The sequence below is a fragment of the Mytilus galloprovincialis genome, chromosome 10, assembly GCF_965363235.1.
Source record: "Mytilus galloprovincialis chromosome 10, xbMytGall1.hap1.1, whole genome shotgun sequence".
NCBI lineage: Eukaryota > Metazoa > Mollusca > Bivalvia > Mytilida > Mytilidae > Mytilus > Mytilus galloprovincialis.
This window is the reverse complement of record NC_134847.1, coordinates 12,643,878-12,671,334: the sequence shown is the minus strand read 5'-3', so window position 1 is coordinate 12,671,334 and position 27,457 is coordinate 12,643,878. Positions and strand designations below refer to the sequence as shown.

The 27,457-nt window shown below is 31.8% G+C and overlaps 2 protein-coding genes across 3 annotated transcripts; one reads left to right on the top strand and one right to left on the bottom strand.

Annotated features, from left to right (window-relative positions):
* Positions 1–25,786, top strand: LOC143049864 (NADPH oxidase 2-like). Of its 2 annotated transcripts, XM_076223625.1 has the most exons (15): positions 4–193; positions 3,489–3,584; positions 4,124–4,234; positions 5,433–5,520; positions 6,781–6,929; positions 7,758–7,858; positions 8,230–8,310; positions 12,043–12,187; positions 13,007–13,099; positions 13,977–14,111; positions 16,581–16,699; positions 21,274–21,393; positions 22,328–22,520; positions 24,563–24,687; positions 25,597–25,786. In XM_076223625.1, the coding sequence occupies exons 1-15, from the start codon at positions 152–154 to the stop codon at positions 25,721–25,723; spliced, it is 1,725 nt and encodes a 574-aa protein (XP_076079740.1). In that variant the 5' UTR covers positions 4–151; the 3' UTR covers positions 25,724–25,786. The 2 variants fall into 2 exon arrangements, with proteins under 2 accessions (XP_076079741.1, XP_076079740.1); XM_076223626.1 differs by lacking the exons at positions 24,563–24,687; positions 25,597–25,786 and adding an exon at positions 23,278–23,385 and having other exon boundaries at positions 1–193.
* LOC143049865 (uncharacterized) lies at positions 18,655–20,642 on the bottom strand. Its single transcript, XM_076223627.1, has one exon. It carries the CDS (start codon positions 20,494–20,496, stop codon positions 18,820–18,822), a length of 1,677 nt encoding a protein of 558 aa, XP_076079742.1. The 5' UTR covers positions 20,497–20,642; the 3' UTR covers positions 18,655–18,819.
* Positions 25,787–27,457: the final 1,671 nt, after the last annotated feature.

The following is a 27,457-nucleotide window of genomic DNA, read 5'->3' as shown; positions in this document are numbered from 1 at the left end:
TAAGCTAAATGAGACGTAACATTCGGGAAGTTGGAGAAATCGAGATACAGTGTGTGACTGTATTAAAGATAACAACACCTTACTGTACATGTACATATCAAGACAACAGGATATCACGATGGATTTAGGAAGTTGAAATGATACATTAGCCATGGCGAGGGTGTTGAATGATCTCCCAAGATGGATCACAGTGGTATGTGCATTTATCAATGTTTATGATCTAGTTTTACTTTCATTAGATCTATCAAGTGAAGAAAATAATTATACAAGATTATATATACATGTATTATAATAATAATATAAATATAAGCCTTAATACCTTTGACCAATTATATAATTAGTAAAAAAGTAAAAGCAAAATATAAATGTTGATCTTTACGTTTTACTAAGTATAGACAGAGACATGTATATATATGTCTCTGGTATAGAAAGGCCCTGTTCATTTTTTTTATATACAATGTATTCTACATGGATACATGTACATTGTACCAGAGACATATTATATGTATGTCTCTGATTGTACAAATGTATATATAAAATATTGATATAATTTAAGTTTTAACACATGTACATTGTAGGTCAAGAGTCACTCTTGAAAAAAATGCTTGACAAGGATTTGTATAGTAATCAAATCCTTGCTGTTGATTATTTTTGTCAGGGGTAATGATCAAGGGTTTGAGAAACAAGGGTGTTTTATTGTTTGCAATTTGTAAAAAAATATTGCCAATATACATGACAACGTATTAATATTTGTTTGGACCCTACAAGCATTTAGCCCCAAAATATGTTTTTTCTTTACGCCCTCTAAGCAACAATTTAACCAAATTTGCCACAAACATATTTAGTTTAGTTTGACATATTTAGTTTGGTTGAATGACAATACATGTAGATTTATATATTAAGATTTGAGAAATTGGATTTGAAATTTTGACAAATGTGGAGTTGCATTTAATCATACCAATTCTGAGAAAAGTCTTGATGGAAACAAATTCTAAGAAACTAAATAAGAGACAATATATAAATAACAGACTTAACCCCAATTGCAAAATTGTCTAAAGAAAGGTTTTTGGTAACATTTGATTTCACCATTGTTTACAGACTAGAGAATAATGCCATTCTTGGGATAAAAAAAAAAGAATATAGAAAAAGTACTTGTCACTAAAAGAGTTAAGAAAAAAAGAGAAATAACCTAAGACAAAATTAAAGAATTAAAAAAAGAAATTTCAAAGGACCCTCAAACCTAACCCAGCCACTTTCTTAAATTATCAGAATTTTTAAAAGATCTATGATTGAAATCATCAAAAAAGCTTGAACACTATATGTACATGTATGTATGTTGTAGTTTTTGTTTTTTGCTTTAATAAGTGCTGAATACCAAACTGTAACATGAAGACTTTGACTTTGAGATGAAAAACAAGTGCAAGCCATTTTATTCCCACTTAATTGCTTAAGACTTAACATTCTGTTTAGTATACTTGTACAATGCATGTATGATTCCTGGCCTTTTCTTTCATGTCTGTATGGAATTTCAAAAACACACTATACAAAAAAAAAATTTTTTGTGTCAACATAAATCACATTTAATATGACTGACATAGCAACTACATTTAAATGTAAAAGAAAATGTTGATTGAAGTGATTCAAGAGGAAGTTTTTTTTTGGAAAACAATTTAGTATATATCTGCTTGTGCTGCATCCTGCTGATAATCTGTTTATTGTTTTTAATATATATAATTAATTGTATGTAGTGATAGGTAATTTCCTGTGATATTAACATAAAAATATTGCAGTAGAAAAGTAGCGAGCTTTCAAATTTCAAAAAAAATAATTATAAAATTTAGAATAAATAATTTTTTTACTAAATTAAAATTGACTTCAAGTTAATTTTTGAAAAAAAAAAAAAAATTTTAGAAAATAAAGAAGATAGATGTAAAAGGTAAAACATGTCAAAATTTGAAGTTGAAAATTCATTTTTTCTTACAATTTAATGTGAAATTATTATTCTTATTAGAAAAAGTTGATTTTAATAAATGAAAATATATACAATTTATATAAAACTGATAAAGATAAAATGATGTTCATTTGTATATCATAAACCATATATTGAATAGCTACAATCAAGTAATATAAACAAACTTGATATAGGAAGATGTGGTGTGAGTGCCAATGAGACAACTCTCCATCGATCCAAATAACAATTTAGAAAGTAATTAAACCATAATGTGACCATTGATTCCTTTAAACAGAAAATTAAAGAACTGCATGAGGACTGGGGACTTTGAGTTGACCTGCATTGGAATATATTGCCTATTAATGTCCTTTTGTTTTTGTTTTTGTGTCTGTCATGTATTATGGCTTTATGTCAAAACTTCTGATTTTAACTCGAAAGTATAACTCTGAATAAATATATAGTTCCTACGTCATGTACCTAAATTAAAATTTGAATATCTTTCTCTTTGGGATTTCAAGTTAAAAAGTAAGTTATATATATATTTGTTTAAACCGTTGATAAGAGTTGTGATAGTATTTTATCAGTATGTTATCTTAAGGAAGTAATTGAATAACTGTTTTTGCATGTAAATGATGCAAGAATTTTATTTCCCATATTTCCAACATTTTATTCAAATTATATATGCAAGACTCAGATCAATGTCTGGTCTCTAATCAAAGTGTGTTTTTTAAATTGACATTCAAATCTGATGAAATAATGAAAAGAGATTCCAAATTGACAGCCTAAGTTAAGCCCTTCTTATCTAGGCCTCTTTATTTTGGTTCTCAAATATTTGCTTCTCTGATTTTGATCCTTGTCCAGAACTACAATGTAGCCACAATAACACCACAACTTCATCAAATGAAAACAACTGTCATATTCCTGATTTGATTCAGGCATTTTCCAATGTAAATGGTCGGTTGATCCTATATATATAACTCAAAAGGTTGTTAAAAAATATGAGATTTGAAATCTTGCAGGGTCCACATCATGATTCTTTTCAACAATTGTCAGTATTTTGTTTTATGATGCCCCTGCTGTAGCAGAGGGGCATTAAGTTTTACCCTTGTCCATCTATACATACGTACCCGGTACCTACATATGTACATCCCAAAGTTGGTTTCCGTTCTTTAACTTAATATTAGTTTGCCTAAACTAAATGTTATAAAACTTATACACAATGCTTATTACCACAAAATACAGATTGAGTTTGAATTTTGGTGGTGTAACTTTAATCATTCTAGAGTTATGCCCCTTTATTAAAGGAAAATTTGCTGATTTTTTAATTTTTCGTTCTCTAACTTTGCCATTATTTCTACTGAAAGAATCTGTATAAAGATTAAACGAAGTGTCATGAATAGTTGTGACTGTGTTGAAAACCCATTGGTGGCTTTCTGATGCCAGGGTCATTGTCTCAAAGACACTCTTTGACACATACATTTCTGTTTCCATTTCCAATTTTATGTCACTGTAACCTAGTTTTGTTTATATTTTTCAGTCTGTATGGATCATTGCCAACATCATTTATTTCACAGTGACCTACTTTAGATTTGACCAGTCTGATGAATATTACTACACAAGGAAAATACTTGGGGTAAGTATAAACAATTTACATGTACATGAATACATGTACAAAATGTACAAAATGTGTAATTTAATGATATAATATGAACTTATTGTGGATGCAAAAAAGTAAAGTTTGAAAATAATACTTTTCTGCATGATGATAAGAAAACATAACATTGTGGATATTAACAACAGTTTTTTTTAAACCAAAAGACACTTTTTTTTGAACTGTGGCTTTTTCTTTCTAAAAATGAAATAAATTAGCTCTCTCAATTAACTGATTGGATAACTTGGTTGTTACTATTGAAGAATACTATAATTATGGGATAACAATAGTTATTTTGGGGATAAAACTAATAGAGAGAACATATGCTTTCATGTACATATACATGCACTTCATTCTAACTTTGTTGGATAATTTTTCTCATTCCGAGCAAACATTATGACCACATCTCCTTATTTACATGTATATACTAAATGGTGAAATCTTGCTAAATATAGTTACATACACAATATTATGCCCTACAGCATATACAGTGTGCATATATATACCATTATATTTTTCAGCCTGCCTTGGCCTGGGCCAGAGCTAGTGCAGCTGCACTTAACCTGAACTGTATGCTCATTTTACTTCCTGTTTGCAGAAACTTAGTGTCATTTCTAAGAGGATCATTTCAGGTAAATAGGGTGATCTACTGTCTAGAAAATAAAGAAAATAGATTCAAAATACAAATTTGAATAACATAAACTTCCTAAAAGCTTTATATTTTAAAAGGTGTAAACCCTGGTATCTTCTCACTTTGTATAGATGCCTCATAATACGAAGTTTCCGTCAGTCACACGTCCAATGTCCTTGACCTTATTTTCATGGTTCAGTGACTACTTGAAAAAAAGTTAATATTTTTTGTAATGTTAGATTCTCCCTTTTTATAAGTAATAGGATAACTATATTTGGTATGTGCGTACCTTGTAAGGTCCTCATGCCTGTCAGACAGCCTTAACCTTGACCTCATTTCATGGATCAGTGAACAAGGTTAAGTTTTAGTGGTCAAGTCCATATCTCAGATACTATAAGTAGTACAAATGTAGGTCTAGTATATATTCGGTTTATGGAAGGACTGTAATTGGTGTACATGTCCAACTGGCAGGTGTCATCTGACGTTGACCTCATTTTCATGGGTCAGTGGCTATAGTAAAGTTTTTATGTTTTGGTCTATTTTTCTTATACTGTATGCAATAGGTCTACTATATTTGGTGTATGGAATGATTGCAAGGTGTACATGTCTGGCTGGCAGGTGTCATCTGACCTTGAACTCATTTTCATTTTTCAGTGGTCAAATTTAAGTTTTTGAGTTTTGATCTTTTTTTCTAATACTATATGCAATAGGTCAACTGTATTTGGTGTATTCAAATAGTTTATGATCTACATGTCAGTTGCACAGGTTTTATTTGAACTTGACCTCATTTTCACGGTTCATTGCTCATGCAGTGTTAAATTTTTGTGCTTCAGTTTGTTTTTCTTAAACTATAAGCAATAGGTCAACTTTATTTGTTGTATGGAAGAATTGTTAGCTGTGCATGTCTGCCTGGTATGGTTCATCTGACCTTTACCTCATTTTCATGGTTCTCATTGGTCAATGTTAAGTTTTCTTGGGTAAGTTTATGTGACAGTTGTATTAAAGCTTTATATTTAGGACTATCAACATAATGTCAATTATTAGTAAAGAAGGCAAGACATTTCAGCATGTGCACTCTTGTTAAAAAAACAAATGTTGAAATAAACATAACTGATTGAGGTTTAAATTAAAATTTGACAAATTTTTATTTTCATTAGCATTTTTAAAGATGTAAATGAGGAATATTTTTATCTTTACAGAAATGTTGTAACAGAAATATACGGAGGCAGCTAGACAAACATATCACATTCCATCGCTATATTGCCTATATGATTTGCCTGATGACAGGTAAGTTTTCATGTCCGTATTCATGTTAATATGCTTTATCTGCCTTAGGACATTCATGTTGTTATAACCGTAATGATTGGATCGACTAATTACAGTGATATTGTTTGGTTTAAATTACTGGAGAATACAGGCTTTTTCCCCTGGCGAAAAATCCCAATTTGAAAAAAAAAATTGGCTTAAAATTATTCCCAAAAAGACGACTTTTTTCCCAACCAGTGCAGTCTTAGTAGTAATTGTGCATAAATACAAACTGAAAAACACTCATTTAAATATTTTTCATGTCTAAAATGACTTATATGTGCAGATTTGATGGTCTATTTATGTATATTCGCTGACAACAAGGGGTCTTATTTCAAATAAGTGTTTACTTCTTCAAAGGGGATCTGCAAATTGAAGTTCCAGTCAAATTCATGATATTATAGATTTCCCAATTTGATAAAAATGACGCATATTTTCCCTAATAAAAAAGGGTACAGGTAGTTTTGAAAAAAGCCATCAATATCATTGAATTACAGGTCAGTTTTAATGGCCTTTAAGGTTAGTTTCTGTACTTAATTTGCCTAATGACAGATAAGTTTTGATGTCCTTCATTCTTTGTTTGTGACATTTAGAATTTCATAGCCTTAATGATTGGCTTACAAGGCTAAAGACAGGACTTTAATAATTGGCTTGCCTATATGATAAATTGCCTTATTGTCCCCAATGTAGCAGCTTGCAGGGGACATTGAAATTCTGGGCTTCTGTTTGTCCCTTTGTCTGTCCACTCTTGTTAGCGCTCTCATGGGTACAATTCTTGCCAGATTTTTTATAAAACTTGTTGATATCAGCAACATCTAAGACAAGTTCTAAAATTGTGGACCATCAATTTTTGTTGAGACATTGGAACTCTGTTCTTTTTTTAACAAATGAAAAGAGTAACAATTTAAACCATAGGTTGGAGGTAAACAAACCATGTTCCTCCACAAAATGTTTTGGAGAACTGTTTTTTCATATGCCAACAAAGGTACAAGGTAGTCTTTTATTATGTAAAAGGGGTAACAGCTAATTGTATATCAAGGAGACAGAAACCCCAAAAAACATGTAACCACGATACATCTAGAGAGCAATATTCTGTTTCCAACAATAGACATGCAAACATTAATCCTATAGAAAATTTATATTTTGTTGTTTTTTTTCCTGGTTCAACTGTACCAAGAAAATCCACAAAAATTGGTATCCAAAGAATAATAATGAATTTACACTATACATTTATATTTTCAGTAATTCATGTTGGTGCCCACGTTTTTAATGTTGAGAGATACGCTGAGGCTTATGACAGTCCAACACCAGATCGAGAGCTTTTACGAGTGCTAAGTGGTTTAGGAAGTGGGAATTCTTCTATATTTCTCAACCCAATCAGAGAACCTACGGTATGACAACTTTGTTTAAATGAAATATGGAGGATGTCCCCATTTCTGTAATATTGAATTTTTTAGCACATTTTTTCCCTATTCTTTATATTTCAACACCATTTTAAAACCTATACTACCACTTTGGACATTACCATTCCAATAAACTTAAAAGTTGGAATACAGACAAGCTTTGGGAGAACAGAAGAGCAAGTGAAAACAAGACATTACATGTTCCAATTAATAATAAACTCATGACAACCCACGAGCAGATTACCATGTGTCTACGCTTTTACAGATACTCAAACACTCAGTCTGTTAAAACAGAAATTTGAGATCAATTTTTGACAAAACTGTGAACTTATGATCAGTCACATGCTCACAGCAGTTTGCTCTGGGCCTTTCAAATGTTGAAATAAAATGGGTTGAACCAGAGTAATACTTTCTTGTAACCTGATCCAAATTAAGAAGAGTCTCGCAAAGATTATTGTGATCATATATTTTTGTGCTGATTATAACAGATATATACCACAAAACATTATCAAGCAAAATTACTTGAAAAATATAAATCGAACAAAAAGCTTATAATAATTAAGTAAGTAAGTAAATTATTTATTATCATATAATATATGCTATATACTTTTAATTAGAAATTATTGGGATCTTGTTAATCTATAATTTGGACAGAATAAGGTTTACCGCAATCAATATTTGCATTGATAATTTCAGAAATGATTTTCATTTTGCAATTCCAATAATTAGATCTTACATTTTTACCAGTATTCAGTGATTTGCACTAATAAATGCATGCCTTGAATTCTTACTTTACAGTATCTGTTTCTATTATAGGACCCTATTCTAGCAACATTGAGGTTTTTAGCAGGCGTATCGGGAATAGTTATTACATTATCATTAATCATAATGGTATCAGCAGCTACAGAACTCATTAGGTCAGTATTCATTTGATAACACTACAAAACAGATGGTACTACCAAATAGAACAGATTTGTACCCCTAGAAAAGCACTGTCAAACGTGGCTAGCAATGTTTTCTCAGAGTACCAATCTGCTCTGTCACCCTCTCAGCTTTGTGTTATTGCTATAATGACATTCATGTACAGTAAGTCATTCTCTAATTTTGATTAGAAATATAAACTCAGAAGCATTAAAAATTACTGTTCATCAATTATAATTAACTCAAAGTGATAAAAGGGGTGTGTGTGCTATCTTTGTAATCTTAAATTACACTTCATTCGTTATACTGCATCACATGATTATATTTTGAAGGATTTAATAACATTTATGTTTGTTTGATATTTCAGACGATCGTACTTTGAAGTATTTTGGTTCACTCATCATTTATTTGTGTTGTTCTTCATTGGACTGGTTGTACATGGATTTGAGTAAGTATGATAATTATAGTTTGAAATTTTTATGCCCCACCTACGATAGTAGAGGGGCATTATTAGTTTTTTTGGTCTGTGGCTCCTTTCGTTCGTCTGTGCGTTCGTCTGTGCGTTCATTCAGGTTAAAGTTTTTGGTCAAGGTAGTTTTTGATGAAGCTGAAGTCAAATCAACTTCAAACTTAGTACACTTGTTGCTTATGATATGATCTTTCTAATTTTAAAGCCAAATAAGACTTTTGACCCCAATTTCAGGGTCCACTGAACATAGAAAATGAAAGTGGGGGTTTCAGGTTGAAGTTTTTGATGAAAATGAAGTCCAATCAACTTGAAACTTAGTACATATGTTCTCTATAGTATAATCTTTCTAATTTTAATGCCAAATTAGATCATTATCTAATTTTACGGTCCATGGAACATGGAAAAGGATAGTGCGAGTGAGGCATCCGTGTACTTTGGACACATTCTTGTTAATCTCTCTTCTTGTTTATTGGACAATCTTCTATAGAAACATATATTCTTTGTCCTATGTTCTATGTCAGTACTGCCATGTTTTCATGAAGCAAATACATGAGATTTGGTCAAAATTGTAAAGATCGAAAAGAAAAAGCAAAAGATGAAAGGAAAATGCCCCCCAAATAAGCATGAAAATATATGAGTCTCTCTCTAATTGCATGAGATATTGTGTCCAATCAGTTTGTCATTTTTGAACAATAAAATATGCTTAAACAAAAACTATGAGATATGTCCGCCCTGCTCTGTTGGATAGTTGTGTCATTGGCAATTATACCACACCTTATTTTTATTTTTAGTAGGAGCAGAACAGGTGGGAAAAGTTATTTTTCAGCTGTATTATGTTCAAGATAAATAAAGTTCTGAATTTTCCATGTTTTTATGACCAGTGAAAGCCAAGGGTACTATCCATCAAAGTTCAAAGCATGTTTTTGGTACAACAATGTATTTAATTCACCTATGGACTTATAAAGGTCAGTATTTGGACCAAAGATAACTGACCTTATAATAGAGGTGACCATCGAAATAAGGTTCAAAATGCATTAATTTGTATAACTACACATGGGAAATAAAGAGGATGACCTGACAACACAGGTTATAGCCTACTAGTATGGGTTTTTTCTCATTGATGAAGGTCGTACAGTTTCCTATAGTTGTTAACTTCTATAGCTTTGTCATTTGATCTGTCTCTTGTTGAGAGTTGTCTCATTGGCAAACATACCACATCTTCTTATTTTTATGTCTTAACTGAGGGCATTATGTTTTCTAGTCTGTGTGTCAGATGGTTTGTTTGTTTGTTTTATTGTCAGTTTGTTCGTCATGTCTGCTTCAGGCTAAAGTGTTTGGTCAAGGTAGTATTTGATGAAGTTGAAGTCTCCTTAACTTCAAACTTAGTATTCATGTTCCCTATGATATGATCTTTCTAATTTGAACATAGAAAATGATAGTGTGAGTGGGCCATCTATGTACTAGGGACACTTTTTTATTATATAATAAAACTATTTCTAGCCACACTTTTTAGTCAATTTTGTAGCAAAGTTATTTTTATTGATTTTGCAACTTTGCATATATATATATTTAAGAGAAGTTACAAATTTTACACATTTTACACATTTTCAACTGTAATTGTCCCTAATTGAATGACCTCAATAGTAGAAATATTACTACATTATATGTATTTGATTTTTATCACAACAAACAGATCATTCTTCAGTAAAGATAGTAAGATTTTATTAACCTTTAAACATTAGTATCCTGGAGTACTTTTTAATACAATCATAAGTAGTTAGTACTAAGTACAAAGCTTTTATTGTATGTATATAGATATATTCATACAAACAGGATATATTATAAAGCTATAAAGGATGTCATTAAATCAAATACTTATGTTGTAGAAAGGGGAAAATAAATTATTTTTTCTGAAAATGCAATTTTTTTTGGCATGATGTTGTCAGTCCCAAAGGTCATGACTGTAACATTTAACTAAAACTTGCACAAATTAAGAAAATAATTTTGGAAGAAAGAGCATAATATACAACTTGATCATTTGAGCGAAATTAATCAAACTTGCATCTAAGATGCCCCAAAACAACACTTAGTTTAGTTATTGGACTTTTCTACCAAAAAATATTTCCGCCACCAAACAAAGGAAATTGTTTTTTTAGAAATAAGATATAAGTTACAAATACCCACAACTAAACAAACTATGTATATGCAATTTGACAACTGTAAATTTGGAAATCATTGCCTGCATTTTTTATCAAAACCCTTTACTTAAAATGGAAAATTTTAAATGAAACAGAGAGTGAAAACATTTTATATAAACTACTGAAATTATATATGCAATTTTTTGTATTATTGCGAATTTGAAAAAAAGCGTTTGTCACCTTTATAAAAGAACTTAGTAATTTCTGAACTAATGGTATGGGTTTTGATCACTGTTGAAGGCTTAATGGTGACTTTTAGCTGCTTACACCCTAGTCGTTTGGGTTCTAGTGAACAGTTGTTTTATAGACAATCATACCAGATCTTGTTTTTATTTAAGGAATGACTGTAATATTTTTTCTGTCTATGAAGAAATAACATAAAAAATTTGGTGCGCACTGAATAACACGCGTAGCGCGTTTTTTAACAGTGTGCACCACATTTTTTATGTGATTTCGAATAGACAGAAAAAATATTACAGTCATTTCTTATAATTTAATTCTAAATTCCATTTTAAAACATAGAAAACCTTGAAAAAACGTTGATGGCGTCACAGTCAAATGACTAAATTATGTCTATGGTCTGATAACAAAATAACGTCAGCCAATTAGAAGACATGTTACATCCAAAATTGAATTATAAATAAATAACTTAAAATAAACATACTATAAATTCAGAAATAAGATATGCATTTAATTATTTTTGAGATTTTGTAGTTTTGACTAAAATGTTATTTGAATTTTTGCGATATTGAGAAAAATTATACTTACCGTAATTCCTTTGAAAAATTTGAAAATGCAAGTTTAAATTATTGCGGTGATTACCCTGTTGCGTTTTTTGCAATAACAAAAACATTGCAATGATTTCTGAATTTACAGTATTTAAGCATCTGATTTAGCCAGCTTGCCATTGGTAGTGCATACAGTTTGATCCTGATTCTTGATGTGTTAATTGTGACTGATTGTGTTCATAAGGTGTCTTTGATAGTAGCCATACAATTGATTTATGGAATGATTGTTAATGCCACTGTCATCACCCTAGGCTATACCATTGCTTTTCAGTTGTCATTGATCTAGGAAGCTGGAGCGCCTGCAGAGAAATATATTGATTGGCAGAAAACTGGCAATCCTTGTCAATTCATAAGATTAAAGTTAAATGCCCCTGCCACAACTCACAACTTCAGTGGAGACAGGCTAGCGATACTGTAGTTTACTACTTCGACCCCACAGCAACCAAGGGCCCAGCTGTACTATGGAACATTATGTTATGTTTGTTACTTCTTGGATATTTAATCCAAGAGATTTAAGATAAAAATGGCAACTAAATAAACCTCAGTACATTTAATATTCATGTACAATGTATGTAAGTCCAACAATCTTTTTATTGTTTGTATTTTTGTCTGTTTGTGGAAGATAAAAGCAGTGTGAGGTTCAATATTTTGTGTATTTGATATACTTTTTGTATGTTACAATTTATTAAATTGTCATTTATACTCTACCTTTTTCTTTTTTATAGAGGTATTGTAAGAAGACAAACACCTGCCAGTGTAATGCAGCACAATCCACTTAATTGTTCTGCCAACCCGTCCAACTGGGGGAAGAGGGATTCATCTGGACAAATGCGATGTCCTATTCCAGAGTTTGAAGGAATATCAGCCAAGGTTAGGAATCAATCTGAGAGAGAGACATACTGTGGATTCATTGTTATTCCTTCGATACCAATTTTGTGGATTTTGTGGTTACCTGTGAACCATGAATTTCCATATTCAAATTTCCTATGAAATTTATGCAGACTTTGGCCAAACCACGAATTAAAATATCCACGAAAATGCAAGTTTTCCTCAATCCACGAAAATTGATACCCACGAAAGTAAATGAATCAAGAGTCATTTGTCACAGATTTTCCCTTTACGTATTTAAATTCATGGACCAGGAAGGCTTTGGATGTAGATTAAATGCATTCCTAGATAACTACATTCATTATAATGTATATTTGACTAGTTTTTTTCAACTATAGGATTGATGGCACTGCTAGGGGAAGTTTTATTTTCAACCCAGTAGTCACCTCTCCTGTGCTGACAATATATATAAAGAGCTTGGAAAACCATAGATAAAAAAAGAAAAAAATATGCCAAATCTGTCTTTTGCCATCTATGCCTTAATTTGGTTGAAAATCTTATGAATTACAACATCTTGACATTTTATGAACTGTTAATTTACAGAAATAATTGTATCAGTGATACTTCATACATTGCCTATGTGCTGTTTTTAACTTATGAGTTTAAATGTTGAATGTCAATTTTTTATCTTTAGCCTCAACAATGGCACATGAATTGGTCATGCAAAATTGCTTCAAGAGCTTCAATTTTTTTTATTTTTTTTTTACCTTTTCAACAAGTAAAAAAAAATTTATTTAAAATAGGAGAATTTATTCAAAACCCTACTTGATTTTTTTTAATTATTGATTTACACATTTGTAGGCATGGATGTGGACAATAGGACCTATGGTTATTTACATAATAGAAAGAATTGTAAGATTTGTGAGAAGTCAGCAACGAGTTGTTATCACAAAAGTAAGTTATGCCAAAATGCTTTTCATACATTTTACTGAACACTTACTTTAAAACCCACATGCCATCAGCTCTGCAACCAACTTTTTATCAATTGTAATGAGCAAGCTTGAAAACAACATACTGGTACCTTTAGCTTTGAAACAAACTTTCAAAACATTGTACTGAATAAAAAAAAGATTAAAAAAAACATGCTTCTAGTATTGAAGCAAACTTCTATACATTATAATGAACAAACACATGCCTTGAGCTCGACCATCAACTTTCTATAAATTGTGATGAATAAACTTTAAAAAATCACATACCTTAAGCTTTGAAACAAAAGTTCTATACATTGTACAGAACAAGCTAGAAAAAAACCACATGCTTCCAGTTTGGAAACAAACTTTTAATACATTGAACTGTACAAGTTTGAAACGAATACATGCCTCTTTACTTAATGTCATCCAATTTTTCCACTCATGATACTTTATGGCCCCATTTAAAATAATTTGGCACTTGTTTTGTATAATTTCATGGTTATAATCATGATAATAATGTATGAATGTGAATATAACTTCAAGCTATTTGGTATATATTGATAAAATAAGGATATTAAATGTTGTAGTTCAAAATAACATATATTTTTTTTTTTTCATTAAATGTGTAACAAAATTATAGATATAAAATAGGTATATGTGCTGTTGGCCCTTTTTTCACTTTTTTGGATTCAAGCGTCACTGATGAGTCTTTTGTAGACATAACACGCGTCTGGCGTATATACAAAATTTAGTCCTGAAATCTATGATGAGTTTTTTTACATTAAAAATAGTTTAAGGTAAAAGCTTTTTAGACTTGTAATGATATAAGCATAATAATTTAGAATATTAATTGATTTCAGGTAGTAAAGCATCCGTCAAGAGTATACCAGTTAAGAATGCAGAAGAAAGGATTTAAGATGTTACCAGGACAGTATATATTTGTACATTGTCCTAGCATATCGAAGCTTGAATGGCATCCATTTACTCTGACATCTGTAAGTGTACTTAAAAAGAATTTTAGTTTGCATCATGTAATCAGGGCTGCCAAGTCTCACCCATTTAGCGTGTGACTCACGCATGTTCACACTTTTTCGTGCCATTTTCTTTGATCTATTGTTTTTTCTCTTTGATCTTTTCAATTTTGGCCAAATCTCAGGCATTTGCTTCATAAAAAGTTGGCTAGTAATGTATTGTTTTTCGCATAGCAATGCTAACTAGAAGCAAGAGCTTAGTAACCAGAATATAGTTTGCTCTTATGTTGTACTGTTTTAGCACTGTTCCAGGTAATGGAAAGAGTTTGGCGCCAGCAAAAGAGTCAGTGAGCTTTCATTTAAGGGTCATTTGTTGTCGAGCCTGCAACTTTTGTTGCAGAAAGCTCGACATAGGGATAGTGATCCGGCGCGTTAGCTCACTTCTTGAAAGCTTAATATTTTAGAAGGTGGAAGACCTGGATGCTTCATACTTTGTATATAGATGCTTCATGTTACGATGTTTCCGTCAGTCACATGTCCAATGTCCTTGACCTCATTTTCATGGTTCAGTGACCACTTAAAAAAAAAGTTCAAATTTTTTGTTATGTTGAATTCTCTCTTATTATAAGTAATAGGATAACTATATTTGATATGTGCGTACCTTACAAGGTCCTCATGTCTGTCAGACAGTTTTCACTTGACCTCGACCTCATTTCATGGATCAGTGAACAAGGTTAAGTTTTGGTGGTCAAGTCCATATCTCAGATACTATAAGCAATAGGGCTAGTATATTTGGTGTATGGAAGGACTGTAAGGTGTACATGTCCAACTGGCAAGTGTCATCTGACCTTGACCTCATTTTCATGGTTCAGTGGTTATAGTTAAATTTTTGTGTTTTGGTCTGTTTTTCTCATACTATATGCAATAGGTCTACTATATTTGTTGTATGGAATGATTGTGAGGTGTACATATCTAGTGGGCAGATGTCATGTGACCCTGACCTCATTTTCATGGTTCAGTGGTCAAAGTTAAGTTTTTGAGTTTTGGGCTTTTTATCTAATACTATATGCCATAGGTCAACTATATTTGGTGTATGGAAATATTTTATGATCTTTATGTCAGTCACGCAGGTTCTATTTGACCCTGACCTCATTTCACGGTTCATTGTTAAGTGTTATTTTTTTTTTTTTGGTCTATTTTTCTTAAACTATAAGTAATGGGTCAACTATATATGTTGTATAGAAGCATTGTTAGCTGTACATGTCTGCCTGGCATGTTTCATCTGACCTTGACCTCATTTTCAAGGTTCATTGGTCTTTGTTTAGTTATCTTGGTTAATGTTAAGTTTATGTGACAGTTGTAATAAAGCTTAGCTTTATACCTAGGACTATCAACATAATATCAATGATTATTATAGAAGGCGAGACATTTCAGCGTGTGCACTCTTGTTTCTTCATGTATATTGTATATTTTTTTTTATTGTTTTGTATACAAATTCATCATATATTGTACTTCTTATGAATGTTTCAAATCTAAGGCATTGTTCCAAATCCTGCAATTTGTCAATGAGGTTTCTCAGGATGTTACCACAGTGTAAAGTTTGTTTTATTTTCCTTTTTGTTTTGTTATGTGTTTGAGCTTTTGATTTTGTCATTTGATTAAGGACTTTCTGGTTTGCATTTTCCTGGGCATTCTATATTTTTGTAATTCTACTTTTTACATCTTGTGAAATTTTCCCCATTTTTATCTAAAATTTCATTTACATATTTGTCTTCATTAAAAAATGTAAGTGACAAGATAGATAAAAATACTTTGGTCATCATTGGAAATGGTGAAAATGACAAGTGCTGGGGAAATCACTAGTACTGGAGAAGTAAAGACTTGTATTTTATGACATTATTTTGTTGATTTACTTTTGTTCATACAAATCAGAAAAGCTATTGATCAGAATTTATAAATGATTAACATTTGATGCCTAATCTCCAACTGATGGATGAAAGTTGTCACAGTTATTCCCCTTATAATGTTATTTAATTACTCAAAATTTTTCATTACTTTTCTATGGTATAGATTATAAGTTAACAAAACAAAACAAACAGATAGATAAAAGTGAGAAATATATAATAATATAAAAAAAAACAAGATAATTAATTTAATTTATTTTATTTGATTAAAGATTATTTATTCATTACATAATAAATACATTTAAAAAAAAAGAGGTTTCCCTACTTTATTGTGTTAAAAAAAAACAAAAAAAAACTAAATCCTCGTCCTTTCTTCAAATTTAATCTTTCAAATACCTACTTGGGTTACACAAAATAAAAACTTTGTTTTTTACAAAAAAAATCATCAAAATTACCGGGCATGAGATTTTAATGTATTGTTACCATGGTTAAAAGAAAACTAGATACTAGTTAAAATTGTCAAATTAGGGGTTCAGCTCTTTGAACTTACCTTGAATTTAAAAAAAAAATTATTTTACTTTTTGTACAGGCACCAGAAGATGATTACTTCTCTATTCATGTGAGACGAGCTGGAGATTGGACTGATGCTCTGGCTAAAGCCTGTCATATTGATGATGATGACTACACAGCTACATCTAAACTACCAATGTAAGTTGTAAGTCCCCTACAGTCAAAGCAAAAGACTTTAGGATTGTCTGTCCTTTTGGCAAATCAATCTTCCGCATTTGTTTAAGTTTTAAGTCCCCTACAGTCAAAGAATAAGACTTTAGGATTGTCTGTCCTTTTGGCAAATCAATCTTCCGCATTTGTTGAAGTTTTAAGTCCCCTACTGTCAAAGAAAAAGACTTTAGGATTGTCTGTCCTTTTGACAAATCAACCTTCCACATTTGTTTAAGTTTTAAGTCCCCTACAGTCAAAGAAAAAGACTTTAGAATTGTCTGTCCTTTTGGCAAATCAATCTTCCACATTTGTTTTCTTTGTGCTTGAGATAATGATTTGATTTTTGGATTAATGTTTATCAGACCAGAATTTAGAATTTTGTTCTGATCTGATGATTTTGTGCAGAGGTATGGTCCTTTATTAGTTTTCCACATTTTTCTGTCATGCTAGCAGACATTGAAACATGTGTTTTTTAAAAACAAACATAGGTTTAACACATGTTGAGTTTTCCTGATGAAGTGTACCAAGCTTGGTATATTTGATGAGATTTTTACTAATTATGCTCTAATATCTGATACTTGGACTTAACATGTTAAAAGGACATTGGTATGTTACCTCAATTCATATTCATAAAACTGTGTCTTGAAGATTGCCAGGTTTAATTTGATCATTGGCCAAGTAAATCTAAAATGTGCAAATCAGTCTTTGTCACACATTTTTTTCTGGTGAATTGTTATTTTTTGAGCATGCAAATTAAAAATGAGAGTCCCTTTGTCTAGGTCATAGCATGGCATATATTCATATCAGTTTATATATATGTATTTTTCCTGATATGCATGCTATATCTACCAGTGGATATTTAACAGAAACCAATCCATTTATCATTTTCAACAATAAACAAACAAATTACGGTAGGTTAACCACTTGACGAATTAATGTATCATTCCAGGAAATTCTTAAGTGAGTGTCAGTGTTTGAGCGTTTTTGTTTTGGAAATTTGATATTAATTGCCCGTACATGCTTGTGTATACAGGTAAAACATAAATACCCAACTCCAAGATAAATTTAAAAAAAACTGTCAAAATTCAAACGCTATCAATCAACAGAAAAAGTGAAAAACAAATGACTTAGTTAGTACAGGCATTTTCTTTCACACAATTGTCTTGTATTGGAGATCAGAAATGCAGATCTAATTGTATCAGCTAAACAGATAGCTGGTAATATTGTGTGACTCCAGACATTTTGACATTTTTACCATTTATGTCCGTTTGTTTTGTTCACACACCGTTGCCATATAATGGAATTTTATGATACTGATAAAAGTGAGAGGTTTAGCTAGCTATAAAACCAGGTTTAATACACCATTATATATCTTTAAAAGAAAATGCCTGTACCAAGTCAGGAATATGACAGTTAATTACTTGTTATCCATTTGTTTGACAATTTTCAGCCACGTTTCAGCTTCTGATTTTGTCCTTTTGCTTAAAGACTTTTTGTTTATAATTTCCTCAGGTTTACATATTTTTGTTAAATATTGGACTTGTTTGAGAATATGACAAAATGTTTGTTTTTTACTTGTTCTTTGTATAAGAAAATATGTTGCACTCTTAATTTCTCTTCTAATTGTTTTAATCAATATAGTGTTATGTGGACTGTTACCTTTTAAACTAGTACATTTAATGTCTGGCTTAGTTTGTAGGTCTAGTACTGAACTGCCTACTTATTCATATCACATTATCATGCTCTTGTCCTTAATATGCAACTAATTTAAAAGTTGAATTAAAAGTGCAATTTATCATCAATGTATATAATAACTTTTGTAGTATGATTTTTATTAGTTTATTGTTTTGTTTTCTTAAATGAAAAATATATCATAAGAAAGTTATATGCTGTATGTTTACATATCAGTATATGTATTTGATGAGAACAATAACAAATGTGGCTTTTATTCTAAATTTAATTGATTATATATTTATTAAATGAATAACTAAACACTGCTAGCTCTTGCTTAAATATGATGAGGAAAAACTTATTTTTCAGTTTTCTTTTAGAGCTCTCTTTTGGAGCTCTCTTTTAGATTGTTTATGAATTTGAACAAAGAATTAGTTTCATTCAGACATTTCTACCTCATATAATTTTGCCTTGTCAGAATTTCCAATAGGTGTTGTACAGCCTATGTAAAGTTGTCCATTGTTTCTAAAAGCCATAGAATATGGATGTTGTATTCCGACATCTCTTGTGTTGAAGTAAGTTATGAAATGTCCCAAACTATTTAGAATGTGTAACGTATGGAAGTTTAAGTTTGGTACAATGATTTTATTGGATGGTGTTGTCGCTATTCCTACTGGTTTGAATGGCCGTGTTTTAGTGTTCAGGTCAGGGTGACCACTGTATGTCTGTAAGATCTCTCTGCTGTGACCAATGATCAGGACTCTTCCTCTTCCATCACTGTGTTGTTGATCCACTAGACATATATGGCCATTTTTGGTGCTAGAAATGTTTTCAGTGTACGTAAAAAGACGCTGATTATTTTTATCTCGTTCAAGTAAAGATATCTGTCGTCCATCTTTTTCCATAGAGATAATAACACGCCTTCCAGTAACTGGAAACAAGGGTCCACTACTTCTAGTGCCGATTAAAACCGTGTCGTTTTTCATGACATGGATAGCTGTCGGAATGAGTGGATCTACGTCATAGTTGGTGTCAACTACATCCCCAGTGCCTCCATCAACCTTTTTGAGCACCGTTTCACCTCCAGTAATGAGAAGCAAGTCATTGGACTTATTTTCTGCCATGCCAAATATTTTCATTTTTAAACTAGAAGATGTTTGAAGGTTTTCATCTAGCTTCACTTGATGTAAAATGCCTGGTGAATTACATGTAATCCATACAGAGTTGTCAGCCCCTGAAGAAATATAATCCACTCTAGGTATTTCAGTATTATACTGTTTCAAAACTCTGAAATGAATTTTATCAGTGACCTCATGGAATGATCCAATATTATTTTCACTCACTTCCCCTGGTAAAAATGTGGGTATTGACTTTAGTTCAAAAGGTTCAACAGGTTCAATGTCTTCTATATTGTTTGTTATTTTTCCAAAATCATCAAAAAATTTGGCAACATTTCTTGACTTCACAATGTCTTCTAATTTTGAATGACAAGTTTCTAAACTTTTCTTCTGATGTGAAATTTTCTTTTCTTCTTTTTCCGTATAATTATGAATACCTTCCCATTTTTGGTCTAAGTCTTTTGCTAGTTTTTCGGTAAGACGATCAACAGCATTTTTCAAAACTACATTCTGAAAATGAATTTTTTTCTTTGTTTCCCTATATTTTGAATTTTCCATCTTAACAGTGTCGATCAGTTGAGCTTTCCTTTGGCCTAAGATTTCCATATTTGATCTTATTTTCTTTTGTTTATTCTTAAGTTTTTCCACTTGAATTTCATACCCTTCGCCAATTTCCAATAGTGCATGTCTGTAGTGTGTTTTTGAAGTACAAATCGGACAGACAATTTTGTCACATGACCGACAGTAACGATTGCAAACCTGCCCCAAATGTTCAGCACACTTAATGTTTCTAAAATCCAACTTGGAAGAATGTTGTGCAGCAGCTTCTTTTATGTCCATTACTTTATGATCTTTCGCATTTTTTATGTTGGGATGAATCCTCAATTTACATTTTTCACACATAACTATATCACATTGCAAACATTTCCATTTAATGTCTGTCACAGATTCACACAATTTACAAAATAAACTTCCATTCATCGTAAGACTAGCCATAACTTAGTGTTCATGAAATAATGTAAATTAAGTACAAATACTGGTAGATAGCACTCTTAATCCTTCACATCTTTAGGACTTCAAAGGTTTAAATTTTATCAAGTGGTCAATGGTCATTATCAAACAATGTAAATATAAGAGGTCATGATCATGAATGTATAAATAGAATAAGGTCAAGGTTTAGAATTTAAATTACCATATACACTCATAATACAGCATGGCTTAAAAATTTGAATAACGATTGATAAATAGATTTGGATAAAATGGAAAAATGACATTATCCTGAAATTATTCTGACCACACCTATTTAATTTAAGTTCTCAAATATGATTTATTGTACAGATACACCTCTCAGCTTTCAATCCTTTGATAAATCTCAAAATAGGAATGTTATGACATTTTTCTTACCACACCTAGTTAAGGATAAAAATGTTTATATTTATATGTAACAGTTATGATTTATTATTATTTTGATTCCTTTGGTATATTTGACTTTTCACATGTTTAAGTACTGATACATGTATATCCTTGATTTTTAAATCTTTGAGTTCCTCAGCTTTCCTTTGTATATATAGTAAACCCAGAGAAGAACACACGATTTATAATCTGTTTGAATTATTTTTCTAAGTTGAAAATTACCTGATTATTTCAGGGTGGCTGTAGATAGACCATTTGGTACTGCAACTCAGGACATACATGACATAATTTTGGTATGAAGTTGATGTGTTTGTTTAAGTAGAAGTTATATTCCACGTCATTTATTTAATATTATTTCAGGGTGGCTGTAGATGGACCATTTGGTACTGCTACTGAGGACATATTTTGGTATGAAGTTGATGTGTTTGTAGCCGCAGGGATAGGAGTTACTCCATTTGCATCTATATTGAAACACATCAGGTAAGGAAATCAACTTGAGCGTTTAAAATTCAATTAAGAAGGGATTGCATTCCCTGAGGTAGATTATAAAAAGGGGGCTTTTCTAGTTTTCTGACAAAAACTCAAAAATTCTTTCAGCAGTTGTCATGAAACTTTAAGGAATTGTTTGTATCTGTTAATGTAAGCTCCCTTTACAATTTTATTTATTTTACATTTTACATTTCGGAGTTGTAGGGTTTTATTCATTAAAAACGGGAGATTTTCTTGTTTTTGGACAAAAACTCAAAAAGCTTTCATGATTCTCATGTTACTTTGGTGAATTGTTTATATCTATTGTTGTAACCTTCCTTTTGATTTTCATAAATTTCCAATGTGAAAATGAGAAGTAATTGAACTTTATTCATTAAAAATGTGATGGGCATATCATACGCTCATGGCGCAGCTGTTTTTTTTTTTTTTTATTCAAATGTCATTGATCCATGATGGAATTAACATTGCTTAAAATATACATGTAGCTGTGTTACTAAATTTAGGAATTAAACACAACTAGTTGCAGTATAGACAGTTTTGCATTTGATTTAAAAGAACAATATTTGCATTTATATATAATTGAAATACTATCAATTTGAATAAGTCAAATATATCTTCTCTCATTCAATCTATCTATATACCGATATATTAATTAATGTATCTTCTTTATTAACTCAACACAAGTGTTAAATCACTATACCCTCAGTTTCTGAAGAAGGCAGTTTAAAGTTAACTTATACTGGTGTCTGTGTTTCTATTCATTTACATTTCTGTTTCTTCATTAATTCATCTGTCATTCATCTTTGTATCAAACAGAACTTATAGGGTTTCAATCAGCAAAACAAGAATTTGCTTTTGTTCTATGTGTTGCTGTAATTTTTTATAAATTGTATAATGGTCTTAATGGATTTTTTTAATCCTTTAGATACCAGTGTATGAACCCTGACGGAGACATGAAGTTAAGAAAGGTATATTTTTACTGGGTCTGTCCAGATACTAACTCATTTGAATGGATGCAAGAACTTCTACTAGAATTTGATACTCAGATGGCTGAACAGGGAAACACAAATTTCCTAACCTATAATATCTACTTGACCCGAGGCTGGGACAAAGACCAGGTAATATGTGAATTTTATTCAAAGTTATATTTTACGAATAGATGGACTGATTGTATGTTTTATAACATATAAAAGGATAACAAGTATTGCTCAAACAAATAACAGACCACACAACCAAAAAACAAAAGTTTTCTGACAAAATGAAAGACCAACAACAATGATCAACAAATGGTCCAGTTAGCTTATTTTTTTTATTTTCTCTTTGGTAATATCTCCTCAACTTTTTAGGTTCATATACAGTATAAGCTTCCAAATATTATGCTTTGGGTGTTCCTGATGAAAGTATATCCAAATAAGCAATTTGGACGCATACAACTTATAACTTGTTGTTTGCATTATTTTACATAGTAATTTGGAGGCTCAGAATATAATTTTACATAGTAATTTGGAGGCTCAGAATATAATTTTACATAGTAATTTGGAGGCTCAGAATATAATTTAACATAGTAATTTGGAGGCTCAGAATATAATTTAACATAGTAATTTGGAGGCTCAGAATATAATTTTTCATAGCAATTAACAGCTGAAGTATTTTAATTCACATTCTTACTTTAAACAATTTAAAAATAGTATTCCATATTGCACTTTTCAAAGTCAAAATACAATTTTTCATTGCAATTTCAGGATCAGAATAGTATTCAACGTTTCATTTTTCAGGCTAAGAATATAATTTTACACTGTAACTTTCAGGCTCAAATCATAATTTTAAAGCTGTATTTTTCAGGCTCAATACACAATTTTTTGCTGTAACTTTAAGGCTCAAAACATAATTTTACGCTGTAACTTTCAGGCTCATAACAATATTTTACACTGTAACTTTCAGGCACAAAAAAATAATTTTACGCTGTAATTTTAAGGCTCAAAACATAATCTTACGCAGTAACTTTTAGGCTCATATTATAATTATACGCTGTAACTTTCAGGCTCAAAACATAATCTTACGCTGTAACTTTCAGGCTCATAACATAATTATACGCTGTAACTTTCAGGCTCATAACATAATTATACGCTGTAACTTTCAGGCTCAGAACATAATTATACGCTGTAACTTTCAGGCTCAAAACATAATTATACTCTGTAACTTTCAGGCTCATAACATAATCTTACGCTGTAACTTTCAGGCTCATAACATAATTATACACTGTAACTTTCAGGCTCAAAACATAATTATATTCTGTAACTTTCAGGCTCAAAACATAATCTTACGCTGTAACTTTCAGGCTCAAAACATAATCTTGCGCTGTAATTTTCAGGCTCAAAACATAATTATACTCTGTAACTTTCAGGCTCAAAACATCATCTTATGCTGTAACTTTCAGGCTCAAAACATAATCTTACGCTGTAACTTTCAGGCTCATAACATAATTATACACTGTAACTTTCAGGCTCAAAAACCTAATTATACTCTGTAACTTTTAGGCTCATAACATAATTATACGCTGTAACTTTCAGACTCAAAACATAATCTTATGCTGTAACTTTCAGGCTCAAAACATAAGTATACGCTGTAACTTTCAGGCTCAGAACATAATTATACGCTGTAACTTTCAGGCTCAAATCATAATTTTAAAGCTGTATTTTTCAGGCTCAATACACAATTGTTTGCTGTAACTTTCAGGCTCAAAACATAATTTTACGCTGTAACTTTCAGGCTCATAACAATATTTTACACTAACTTTCAGGCACAAGAAAATAATTTTACGTTGTAATTTTTAGGCTCATATAATTATAAGCTGTAACTTTCAGGCTCAAAACATAATCTTACGCAGTAACTTTAAGGCTCAAAACATAATTTTACACTATAATTTTGAGGCTCAAAACAAAATTTTACACTGTAACTTTCAGACATAAAACATAATTTTACGCTGTAACTTTCAGGCTCAAAACATAATTTTCACTGCACCTTTCTGGCTCAAAACAAAATTTAACAGTGCAACTTTCAGGCTCAATACATAATTTTACGCAGTAACTTTGAAGTTCATAACATAATCTTACGCTGTAATTTTCAGGCTCATAACATAATTATACGCTGTAACTTTCAGGCTCAAAACATAATTTTACATGAAGGCGATGAAGCAGACCCAGTAACAGGACTACAGCAGAAAACACATTATGGCCGACCAAACTGGGACAAAATATTTGAAAATATTTCTAAAGACCATGCTGGGTAAGTACAACAATGTTTATCAATATTTATATTGTTACTAAAATGATATATGATCATAATATATACAGAAATGATAGAGGCCAGGGATAAAAGTTATATTTGGAAAGATGTTGTAGAAACATGCCAAAGACTTAAAAAAAATCATAAGTTTATGGTGATTTAGACTTTAAATTTCATAAAGGGAATGAAAAGAATATTCGGATATGCTTGAGAACATGTGATTGTCATTAATATTTTCACTTGTTTAAAGTATCTAATATAAAAAAAAAGATGTGGTATGATTGCCAAGGAGACAACTGTCCACAAGAGACCAAAATGACAAAGAAATTAACAACTATAGGTCATTGTACGGCCTACAACAATGAGTAAAGCCAATATCGCCTAGTCAGCTATAAGAGGCCCTGATAAGACAATGTAAAACAATTCAAACGAGAAAACTAACGGCCTTATTTATATAAAATAAATGAACGAAAAACAAATATATAACACATAAACAAACGACAACCACTGAATAACAAGCTCCTGACTTGGGATAGGCTCATACTTAAATAATTTGACAGGGTTATACTAAACATGTTTACAGAGATATGCTATTTTCTTTTTATGGATTAACTTAATACCAGGTTTTGGGTAATAGATAGTATGAATTAACTAGTTGTACATATTAGAAATAATCAGAAATTGTAATGACATCTACGATATACTTCCAACCATCGAAGTTTTTTTCACATATCTGAGTTCAACAGAATAAAGTTTAACTGTAGTAAAACAAATAAGAATTCTCTAAAAATTTATAAAAATAAAGCCCTTTTAATTTATGATTGTCCGTTTTTATATTCAGTATTTTAAGTTCATATATGGGAACAGGGGGAATAACTATGTAATCTGATTACTAGGTTTCTATTACAGGATAAGTGTTGGTGTGTTCTTCTGTGGACCAAGTGGATTATCAAATACTCTTCACCAAGCGAGCAACAAACATTCCGCTGTGGATAAAACTGGGGCAAAGTTCTTCTATAATAAAGAAAACTTTTAATTTCTACTCAACAAGTGATGTTATACTTTACATGCATTTTCAAATAAAAATAAAATAACTGGGCTTTATTATCTATATAAATATATTATTTTAAGGCATAAGAAACTGTACAGATTTACACTAATACAAATATTATTGCAAGAAATATATGAATACAGAATACCCTGCATTTTCTAACAATTAAGCAAATTTACAGACATTTGGTATAAAACTTTAAAAAAAACTCATTTAATTTCTTTCTACAAATTGTATATGATATTGATTTAGTGTAAGTGCAATATAGCCCCAAGAGGAAACAGTGACCCAGTGGTCTAGGAGGTCGAGCTGCTGTATGATGAGCTGTCAACACTGAGGTTGTGAGTTCAAGCTGTTGTATCATGAGCTGTCAACACTGAGGTTGTGAGGTCGAGCTGCTGCATCAAGAGCTGTCAACACTGAGACTGTGAGTTCGAGCTGCTGTACCACAAGCTATCAACACTGATGTTGTGAGGTTGAGCTGCTGTATCATGAGCTGTCAACACTGAGGGTTTGAGTTCGAACTGCTGTATCCCGAGCTGTCAACACTGAGGTTGTGAGTTCGAGCTGCTGTATCATGAGCTGTCAACACTGAGGTTGTGACTTCGAGCTGCTGTATCATGAGCTGTCAACACTGAGGTTGTGAGTTCGAGCTGCTGTATCATGAGCTGTCAACACAGGTTGTGAGTTCGAGCTGCTGTGTCATGAGCTGTCAACACTGAGGTTGTGAGTTCGAGCTGCTGTATCATGAGCTGTCAACACTGAGGTTGTGAGTTCGAGCTGCTGTATCATGAGCTGTCAACACTGAGGTGAGGTCGAGCTGCTGCATCAAGAGCTGTCAACACTGAGGTTGTGAGTTCGAGCTGCTGCATCAAGAGCTATCAACACTGAGACTGTGAGTTCGAGCTGCTGTACCACAAGCTATCAACACTGATGTTGTGAGGTTGAGCTGCTGTATCATGAGCTGTCAACACTGAGGTTGTGAGTTCGAGCTGCTGTATCATGAGCTGTCAACACTGAGGTTGTGAGTTCGAGCTGCTGTATCATGAGCTGTCAACACTGAGGTTGTGACTTCGAGCTGCTGTATCATGAGCTGTCAACACTGAGGTTGTGAGTTCGAGCTGCTGTATCATGAGCTGTCAACACTGAGGTTGTGAGTTCGAGCTGCTGTGTCATGAGCTGTCAACACTGAGGTTGTGAGTTCGAGCTGCTGTATCATGAGCTGTCAACACTGAGGTTGTGAGTTCGAGCTGCTGTATCATGAGCTGTCAACACTGAGGGTGTGAGTTCGAACTGCTGTATCCCGAGCTGTAAACACTGAGGTTGTGAGTTCAAATTTCACTTGAGAAAACAACTCGATCATAGAGCAGTCAACATCATTTAGTGTTAGTGCCATATAGCCCCCAGGGGCGTAAGTGACCCAATGGTCTAGGAGGTCGAGCTGCTGTATCACGAGCTGTCAACACTGAGGTTGTGAGCTCTTATTCTGGATGTGGCAGGTGCTTTCCACTCCAATTATGATTGACTAAGATTATTATTTTCCAACAAAAGGACAGTGGTTCTCTTTGGTCACTCTGGCTTTATCTCCCACAAATAACTGACCGCCACAAAATAGTGCTGAAAGTGGTTTTGAACACCAATAAATGAATCAAAATAGGCCGAATAAATTAAGTACAGTTATTAAGGAAAATATTTTTGTTGGTTTGATGTCTAATTTAC

Bases quoted from the DNA above. Each gene is read 5' to 3' on its own strand.
- LOC143049864 (XM_076223625.1), top strand. From the start codon at position 152: ATGGCGAGGGTGTTGAATGATCTCCCAAGATGGATCACAGTG. The intron at 4,235-5,432 runs GTAAATAGGGTG...TTATCTTTACAG, and splicing joins TTCTAAGAGGATCATTTCAG to AAATGTTGTAACAGAAATAT. The intron at 6,930-7,757 runs GTATGACAACTT...TTTCTATTATAG, and splicing joins ACCCAATCAGAGAACCTACG to GACCCTATTCTAGCAACATT.
- LOC143049865 (XM_076223627.1), bottom strand. From the start codon at position 20,496: ATGGCTAGTCTTACGATGAATGGAAGTTTATTTTGTAAATTGTGTGAA.